At 43.1% G+C, this 10,350-nt stretch overlaps 1 protein-coding gene across 1 annotated transcript in view; it reads left to right on the top strand.

Annotated features, from left to right (window-relative positions):
• Positions 1–310: 310 nt before the first annotated feature.
• Positions 311–10,350, top strand: part of STAT4 (signal transducer and activator of transcription 4) — a 41,701-nt gene continuing 31,661 nt past the window's right edge. Inside the window, exons 1-3 of the mRNA XM_082313206.1 lie at positions 311–371; positions 2,918–3,046; positions 4,594–4,738. Of these exons, the coding sequence (XP_082169332.1) occupies positions 2,919–3,046; positions 4,594–4,738 (273 nt within the window). The 5' untranslated portion in view covers positions 311–371; position 2,918. The remainder of the gene's footprint in view (positions 372–2,917; positions 3,047–4,593; positions 4,739–10,350) is intronic.

Raw genomic sequence — 10,350 nt, 5'->3', positions numbered from 1 at the left:
AGACTTCCATGTTTTTTAAGCCTCCTGAAGACAACCAACCTCCTCCCTCCTCTGAACCTGTCCTAGGTCATCGCCACGACCTCTGTCTCTCCGATACCGCCGCGCACGCTGCACCTGCAGCACACCCGTACCGAGGCAGCGGGCGGCGGCCGGTCCTTGCGGGTGGCACTTCCAGCGCCCGGTGCCCGGCCGGCGGCCCCCGCCGGGCCCGCAGGCGGGCGGCGAGGCCCAGGCCCCGGCTGACGCACAGGAAGGCCGCTGCCGGCGGGGCCGGGGGCGGGCGCGGCATAAAGCGCGGCGCGGCCCGGGGACGGGCGGGCAGGAGGGAGCCGCCGCCGGCAGCAGGGCTCGGCCGGGACCCGCGGGCGCAGGCAAGTGGGGAGCCGCGGGGGGCCGGGGCCGGACCTCGGCGGGCGGGGGCGGGAGCAGGGGCGCCGGGCCGTCCTGTCCTGCGGCCGGCCGCGGAGGGGCGCCGGGAAGGGCGAAGCGGTTCCGCGCCGGAGGGACGGGAGGGAATTCCCGTCACGGGGGGCGCAGGCGGTGCCGCTGGGGCGAGGCTGGCGGGCCAAAGCGGCAGCGTTTACGCGAGCGCTTGGCCGCGTAGAAGGCGGGAGGCGAAGCAGCTGCGCTATCAGCGTTGCGATCGACTGCATCTTAATGCTGGCTCTTAGGCGTCGCCCGCTTCTGCCAGCTGCCTTCGGGGGCCACCCGGAGCAAGCGACAGCCCCCCGAGGTCTCAGCTTGTTCTGCGGCTCCTGCGGCGCCGAGGGGAAACGGGTGCCAGGACCTCACAAAGCTCCCAGTGACCAACCCTACCCGTGGGCCTCGCCAGCCCTTCTGCGTGTCAGCGTCCCCGCGCGTGGCGTGGGAGGCCTACGGGGCTTGCAGCCCGGACAAAATCTTGCCTCTTTTTTTTTTTTTTTCTTTAGATAATAATGTTAAGTTTTCTTACTAATCTTTTTACGATATCATAATCATCAGAATTCACCAGAAATTGCAGTAAAAAGTCCCACTGAAAGCAAACAGGCTTACAAATCTTAATTTTTTTTCCCCTGAATGCGAGTTATTAATGTGTCATTATTTGTTTCCTTCTATGTATCTCAAGAAATAAGGTCTGTGATTCTCTCTAACTATCAGTATAGCACCAATGACAGTGAAACATACTATACATTACTCCTTCTGGGCAATTTAAAGAAACAAGGCAAGCTTTCGGGCAATTATTTTTTCCTCTGCTGAATAGAAGTACTAAAGAGAAGGGAAATGTCACCGGGCACGTTTCCACTGACGTTATACAGTGTCCTTCATACCACACACAGAATCATCCCATCCAGCCTCTGTTAAGGAGAAACTAAAACCTGTCACTTTTACTTTTGCATGAGTAAGTGCTCAGGACTCTGTTACACCTTGAGATACTTCATCTTTTTTTTTTTTTTTTTTCCCCCCTCTCTGACTTAAGAAAACGCAAAATGAAAGACCACAGCATTAAAAATATGATGTATTCTCTACTTCAAACTGTTGACATTGTGAAACTATGAATCAGAATTGGAAATAAAAAAGCTGTTTATAAAAAAGGTCAAATTTCCATAAAAACGTCAATTTTCATGAAATCTCATCTCTTTTTCAGGAAAAAATTCTATCAAAAATGTTCAAACAGGTGTAATATGTTGACCTACTGCAGCACAATTTTTAGTCCACGGCTGGATTTTGTGTAGTTTGTTAACACGAACAAACATCCTAACGAAAGGGAAGACGACCTCTAGTATGGGATCAGGGTGTGGGCAGAGCCCACTCAGGACCGAGGTCCCAGGGCAGAGGCCCTAGGGCATCCCTCTTCCCTGCTCATCCGCGATGGCCTGTTTGCAACCCTACCGCTGACTTTTTATCCACGTGCCACATCTAGAATTACAGCCTGGCGTAGCCTGCCCTGAGGCAATGTTTTATCTTTAGTCTTCCCTCCACTAAAAAAATCGCAATGAAAATGGCGTTTTCACCAGTGGGAGTAATGATGATGTGGTGCAAGCCTCAAGTGCAGGTATCAGAAAGGTAATGCTCTCCCAAGTGGAGAGAGAGTCGCTCAGGCTGAGGTGTCTACGTGGAGAGCCTGCTCACCCAAAACAATCTCTTTAGTCCATGGAGAGTAGCAGGTATTAATTCAGCCCACCTAAAATCTGGAACAACCAAGTTTCTAACTCCAGTATCTCAGTAAACAGCCAAAACTTACTTGGGAAAGTTATTTCAGTAAGAATTTCAGAGCCTGTCATTGGGTGACGCTGCTCTTGCTCATCATTCATATGACTTTACGCTTCCCAAATGTTTTATTTTCTTTCTGTAATGTCAAATCTCAGAATTCTGTGGCAATTAAAAATGGAAAAGATGTACTAGATAAACAATTTAACTTGTAAAACAAACAGTACTCTCCAAACAGAAGATGTGGGGCTCTAGGAGCAGCACAGTAACATATAACCGTTAACGGCTTTAGGAAAAAATTGAGTGGTATGAATTCACGAAGAAGAGAGCAAATTTGTTGCTTTCTACTATGCTTTCATAAGAATAGTTTTACCTGGTGTTGGAGAGTACAATCCTAAGCTACTTCTCTTGAAGGAGATGCTGTGTAAATCTCCCTGCTTTATAAGCATCATACAGTGGTCCAAAACGTTTGCATTAAGGAAGGAAATTGGCTGAGGTGCCCATTCAGGTGTAAGAGCTAGAACTTCTTTTAATGGTCTTCCTCACTTTTCTCCCCCTTCCCTTTAACTGACTAACTTTAGTCAAGTACCGCCTGTTTTGAAAGACAGAATAAACAGGAACATTAAGTACATAATAAGAACTACAGTGAAAATAAGTGATTTATACACTTTGGATTATTAATTCGTATTCACCTTTCAATGGCAAACATGTTTACTCTTTTCTTTTGCAGTATGTCCCAATGGAGTCAAGTTCAACAACTGGAAATAAAGTTTTTGGAGCAGGTAGACCAGTTCTATGATGATAACTTCCCCATGGAAATCCGACATCTACTAGCACAATGGATAGAAAGCCAAGATTGGTAGGATTAAATTTATTCCCTCCCTCATGATTTCAGTCATGAAAATTTTTTTACTTATCTGGCAGATTTTGGGGTGTCATTTGTGAACTGTGGGCTAAAAATAGTTAAATATTCACTAGACCAGAGGCTAGAAAACCCTGGTTGTCTCCCCCTCTGGCTGACTCCATAGCCTGTGCTGAAAAGATCCTCACTCTGCCTTTATAGATGCATATCTGCATGATTATAAATAAAAGGATCATAAAATTAATTATTCACAAACCTCTAACCATATGCAAGTCACCATATATTCAGATATGTTATACATTTACCTCTTGCAGAATAAAATTATTCACTTGTCTAAAACTGCACTTAAAGATGGATATATAATTTTGGGGAACAAGCCAGCTATTTGCAGGAACTGTTCTCTAGAAGGTGAATTTATGCACAAATTTGGATCGAATTAACTGGATAGTTATCTTAAGAAAATTCAGAACTAAATGCCAAGAAAAGGTTTATATTAGTCGTACCAGAAAGAGACATCTCAATTTTTCAAGCTAAATCCACAGGACTATTGGAGGACTATTGCAAAAAAAAAAAAAAAAAAAAAAAATCTGCTAAGGAATATAATTTTTCCTTACAGTTTATAGCTCAGTGTTTATGGGGCTGTAGGAACATCGGAAACATTAAAATCTCCTTTTTGCCAGATTTAGCAGGCATATCTCAAACAGCCATCTGCCATTTGGGGGGCAAAGAGAGAGAATATCCCAAGGACAAGGATGCCATACAGTCCAAAGTCTGTCTTCCTCTATTTTGCTCGCTAATGTTATTGCCCTTCATGTACCAAGCTGTTCCATAAACAGCAGAACCAGTAAAGCCTGTTTTGTGTGTGTTCGTGTCCTTTGTCCCCTACATACCCTTCACCAGTAGCTTCAGAGTCTTCCTGTATCCCCAAATAGTTTGGCCGGGCGAAGGCTCATCTGGTGCATGGTGTGAAGATATATATCTGCTGACTGGCCATCTGGCTGTTGCCTCCTGGAGCAGGTTATTACTGCCATTTTCCTCAGTGGAGGCGCTAATTTGGATTCCTCTCTTCTACCAACCTGCCAGTTTTCTGTGAAATTTGTAAGAACATACTATCTTTTGGACTTCAAGCCCACTGTCAACTTTGTATGAAACTGGGCAGCAGATTCAGAAATTATATCTGTGTGACTGACAGAGTGAGAGGGACAGTATGCATAAGCCTCGTTCCCTCTGGGAAGTGGGCTAAAAATAGTTAAATATTCACTGGACCAGAGGCTAGAAAACCCTGGTTGTCTCCCCTCTGGCTGACTCCATAGCCTGTGCTAAAAACATCCTCACTCTGCCTTTATAGCTGCATATCTGCATGATTATAAGTAAAAGGATCATAAAATTAATTATTCACAAACCTCTAACCATATACAAGTCACCATATATTCAAGCCTTTTTTTGCTGCCTAAATTTGTCAATGGTTTATCATTTTCTGTGCAGATAGACTGACACTTCTTACAACATTTTAAACGTGTGGTTCTCATTCACTGATTCTTTAGGGAGGCTGCGTCCAACAACGAAGCAATGGCAACGATCCTTTTACAGAATTTGCTAATACAAGTGGATGAGCAGCTGGACCGGGTTTCACAGGAGAAGAATCTTCTCTTGATACACAACCTGAAAAGAATCAGGAAGCTGCTGCAGGTAGGTCATTACTTCAGGTGACAAACTGCATGCTCTTACTGGTTTCTAAAGGTAGTGCCCAACCTCTGTTGAACGCAGTTTGTTCCTGTGCACAGCTCAGGGCTGTCCTGATCGCTATAGACTCCAAGCAGCTATGGGAAGACCAAGCCTTCAACAAGATAATTCAAAATACTAATTCCACTGTCTGTTACTTTGTGGAACAATAATTCACATTTTAATGCACTCTGCTCAGATACAACAATGCTGTGACTTCTTAGCTCTGTGTGTATCTGTTTCTCACTCAGCTCTTAAAAATAAGACTGTATAGTGCTTATGGATGTTAGTGTTCGTTACAAATGTAATTACCACCTTTCAGACACATACAGATACTTAACTATGATTAGCTGTGCTTATCTCAGGAATAAAAATGCGTATTTTGGGCTTAAAGCAGCACCCTGAAAAAGGAACCCCTGTAAATCATTAGCGTGTTTGCTATTTTATGCTTAGCTGGGATTATTTGTTATGAATGGCTTAAAGGATTTTCCGTTAGGCTTCTGCAAAATGATATTTATTTTGATTGGTTGAATGTTTCTCTAATAATTGTTTATCTAAGGCAAGGATTCTCAGAGTTCCACTTCATTAGTCACTTAATTCCTGACATCTATCTGTCTTCTGCATAAAACCCATATGCATCTGAGTTTAATGAAAGTTTGGGGTTTTTTCTCTTCTTTGATGGTGTTTTCCGTAAGTACTTAAATGGCAATTATATTGCTTGCAAAACATTCTCTTTATTTCATATATATACACATACATATATATATATATACACACACTGGTCTGGAAAATCTTAGCATGACCTTGCCAATTATTTTGTTCTCTTTGTGGCTGGGTGTCTTTCTATTCTTTATCCCTAACGGTGGCCTCTTAAAAATGTGACAATATTTCCATTGCTACCACTTTTTCTTCCGGTGTTATGCAAGCAGTCTCAGTTAACTTGAAACTAAAGTTGCTTTTTACTTCTTTTCTGGTTTGTGTAGCAGCACTATCCATAATTTCAGTACCGCTCAAACACCAAATGTACCTAACTGCTTTTGGAGGTAACTGCAGAAAGGTTAATCCGGTTATTTCTGTCATGGCCTTGGCACACTTTACCACAGCAGGGCTGAGACAGAGCCATATCACCTTAGTAAAGGTATTCTCCCACAGTAGCATGCATGTGGAAAGAGCATTTCAGGGCACTGAAACAAGCAGTTGCATTGGTGTATTCCTGGCTTAAAAGATTGTGCGTTTATGATTGTACCATCACAATGTGCACATGCAGAGGGACTGGTATATATTTACATACAGGCTCCACATAATTAAAGCCTCTCGCTGTTCCTTCTTCTCTTCACACCATTTATTTTATTCTAAAACTTTTAGCAAAACTTGAAGTGGCAGCTCTGCATGCTCTGTGAAATTTGGCATACCAAGACAAGTAATCGGGCCTTGGGTGCACACGCATCAGTTTACGTAATAGCCAGTGTGAAAATGGCCAGAATGAAAACCATTTTCTTTAAGTCCTGGCGTGTTTGGAAATTACATTACGATGTGCTTCCCGAAGAGCACAAAGCCAAGGAGGCTCATTCCAGAAAAGCAAGAAAAGGGAAGTTTCAACTGATTTCTGATTAAGTGGTTTCTCAGGTGGCAAGGATCTGAATCACAATTCCAGAACAAGCCAAAACACTTGGGCGTTCCCATTACAGATGTACAGCTACGTTACAGTCACCACATACTAGTTGCAGCAGCAGCAGAGCCCGCACCAGAGCCGGTCTTTTCCTTCTCTAGACAAAGCAACAGTAAAGGTCCATGTGGAGTAGCCAAACCCATCATTTCACTTGATTGCTGGCTCTGAAAAGAAATGCCACACAAGTTGCAACATGCACCAACTTGTTTTCTCTGTCACCCTGTAAGGCCCTGACTTAGCAAGCTTTCTCAAGCAGCAAGGTGTCTCTTCTCCCTTGGGTCGCAAAAGTCCGTAGGTTTGCAGTCTAAAGCATTATGGACTTCTTGAGAGGACATGTGTGATGCTGGAATTATATTGCTTATTAAAAGGATCTCGGTCTTGAGCTTTACAGTAAAATGTTTCCAGCTGAGCAAAAAAATACAACCGTTCTCTCCATCACTAATAATGTTGGCCTTTCTTCATTATACCAAGACAGCAGATAACCTGTATTTAGACAAAAAGCTACTCATTCAGTTTCAAAATACACAGGCAAACCACCCATAAACTGAATGGCACTTTCACTGTTAGAGCTTTGCCTGATTTCTTATGACCTTTAGCACTATCACCCACAGTCTATTCTGATTTCCAAAATAATTTCTATAGGCGGTAGTAGGACCAGACTCTTGCAGTAGGGTTTTTTAAATTATTTTTATTATTTTGGATAGGGCAAATAACTTAAACTATGTCTTAAGAAATCTGTGACATGGGTATTTTGGATTTTTGTGTAAAATATTATGTTACAACTTTTAATTTTTAGAACATAGGCAATAAATACATTTTCAGCCAAAGTGTGGGCTGCATGTTCTATAGAGCTGCACAGGCAGTCTCCTGAGCTTCAGCTGTTAAAATTATTTTTTTGTTGGTTAGGTAAAGTATATCAGGAAAAAAATGCTATAGTAGTTGGAATCAGTTGACATCCTATCCTTGTTATTAATTGTCAAGTATTATTAATGGACTATGAACTTTACATGACACATACTTTGAACAGTATCCGCTGTAACATCCTTAAATTTCAGTATACAAATTATGTAATTACGGGTCTAATTTTTTTAATGCATCACTGATTGTATTTTATTGCTGAATATATGAGAAGTTTGGAACTGGGCATTTGGCTCCCCAGCCACAGCTGGATGCACTTGCAGATACCTAGCTCTTGCAATTTGAGCTAGCTTGTGACAGTTTCATGAAACCAGAAAAAGGTGGCTGATGTACGCAGTACAGTGCCACGGTCCCTTTTCTCCCAACATACCACCTAGAGAAAGGAAGACTGGAAGGGTACGTTGTGAAACTTGAGATTTTTCACCGACTTTGATGGAGGAAAGACGGGGTTCCTAAATAGGAGAGGAAGCTGCATTTGTAAACATCTTTTCATTTCTGGTGACTCTGCGAACAGCGTTGGTTTGATTTTCTCTGAAGGTTAGTTACCATGAGCCCACCTTTATCTCTGCTTTGCTCTCTAGCACAAGCACTTTGAAATTTCACAGTTCACTCCTCTTCCTTCCCCTCTATACCACACACACAGACGTACAGACACATGTACGGTGTGCGCGCACACACACAAAGCTCTTCAACTTCAATACGTGATCCGAGTGCAATGTTTGTTCATTGTTTTGAGCCAAATTGTGTTACAATATTAAGTAATGCTTGTCAAAATAGACAATGCTGGAAATCAGCATTTATCACTAAGTATGCAGGGTAGTATGTTGAGCTATGGCGTAGGTTCCTAAATACTATGACAATAGCAATGATAAAATAATTAAAATAAGAGAAGATACAAAAGCCATTCAAAAGCAATCTGTAGTTCTTGACAAAAGGCAAAATGAGGGACTAATGTTTAATTAGAAATACAACTAGATTGTTAATGAAGAGCAGCCTTAGAAGAGGAAGCAATCCACGCTTTAACAATGGCTTGTGCAGCTGTTTGTTAGACACCAAAGGACTCGTTAGGATCAGGATTCCTGGTGCTGTTACTGAATCTAGAGAGAATTATGCCTACAAGTTACCAGCACCACAGCCAAGCACACCCCATCTGAAAGATCTCCCTGGGATTCATTTTTGTTATAAAATGGAGAAAATGTTCAGTTCTGAGCTTCACCTGAAACATCTTTACGTAAACGTCTTAGTTGCTCCGTGAAAATAACAATGGAAGTAGTGGAAGAAGTGAGAACTTGCCTGCCTCATGCTTGCAATACAAAGCTTTGGGCAATCTTAGGCATTGTGAAGGGCAAAGAGTAGAAGTCTTAGCAGGAAGACAGGTCTGCCTGGCACCCTTGCTTTTAGGCCACAGGGACCATCCCTATTCTCTCACTGTTAGAGAAATAACTATGCAACGTGGCATTTCTGCTCAGACTGCTGACATTTCCAAAATTATCTTGAGGCAAAAAGAAACACTGACCAGGAAATGTGCAATTTGACAAAGTTATAAGCACTTGGAAAACGTGCTGAGAAACTTAGCTAAGCAGCTGAGGCTACTGCTAGCTCTCAGTAATTTGCTTCTCTATTTCATGCTTTCATTGAAACATCAGTTCTTGACACTAATCTGGTATAAATGCACATATTACGTGAAAATCAGGGTCAGCATTTTAGGTTAAAATCCTTCATGTTTACTTCTTACGTTATTATTACCTTCTCTAGTCAGTAAATTGGATTCACTTTTATAGCAGAGCAGCCCTTTGTTGCTGTGCTCTTTGGTGGGAGACAGTACAGCACAGCCACTTGCTAAGGTTAAATTCTCTGTCCATCTTCCTACAGAACTCCTGCTCCCCCCAGCAGCGGTTCTGGAAAGGGACGAGGGGAGAAAATGTTTGGAGGCAGCGGGGGAAAGAGGAGAGAAACCACGTCTATGGTTCTTTCTCCTGCATAAACCTAGATGGAGAAAAGCAAAGCAGATTAGTCACAAGGAGATGATTTGTGCTGTTGCCATGACAACAAAACGTAAAGGGCAGATGTTAAGCTCAGAAGAGCTGCCTAGCACTTCTAGGAAGCAAATTGCAGATGCAACAGTCTACACGACCTTAGCCCATGAACAATTACATCTTAGTTTTCAGAAGGAATGCTTTTAAATGACAGCGTACCTGTCCGTGATGTAAGCTCCTGTGCAATACACGAGCAGATTTAGTACACAAAGATGACTGGTGAAATATAGAGACACTCATGTAAGATAGGCACTGTCCATGTTCCTGACTCGCACGCCAAAATCTTTGGTTAGGGGAGAGCAGCCGGGCTGCAGTGCACCAGGGAAGCCAAGGCAGGGGAGGCTTAGAGTAGCCTGGGAATCACAAATGGCCACCATACCCCAGTGTCCCACCGCTCCATTTAGGAATGGTCCTGGCAGGCGATTGCCTGGGGGTCTCTGAGTAATGCAGTGATGTTCACCTCAGGGATGGTTCTTCCCCTCAACTCCAAGCTGGAAATTTGGAGCACTCGGCAGGTACTTGCTAGACAAGGTGTAGCTCTGTGGGATGCAGCCTGGCCCGTGCATGGGCTCAGGTGAGCTCCCAGGAGCTGAAGAGCCACTGGCTGTGCTGCACGCTGCGATGGGTGCGTGACAGCTACATCAGGAAAAAGCAGAAATTCCCATAATCGTCCTACTCATAATTGAAGCTCTCACTTATGCTCTAGTCTCAAGATAACTTTTGAAAGCAATCCCTTCTCGTTAATGGCAACATGCATCTGTGTCACATCACTGTTTACAGTATTCAGGGGAAAATCTGATTACATAAATCTTCCTTTATAAAAGTGAAATAACAGATTTCAGGAATAGGAAGAAAGGCTACTCTGCTCATTTACCATTGAAGCCTGAGTTAATGAGTATAGTGTGTGCTCTGGGGAACATTTTGCCGTAAATGATGTGTATTCATGATATTCCTTT

Source organism: Platalea leucorodia, assembly GCF_965183815.1.
Source record: "Platalea leucorodia genome assembly, chromosome: 5".
Lineage (NCBI taxonomy): Eukaryota > Metazoa > Chordata > Aves > Pelecaniformes > Threskiornithidae > Platalea > Platalea leucorodia.
Note: the sequence above shows the minus strand (reverse complement) of the source record. Positions and strands in the feature narration are given on the sequence as shown.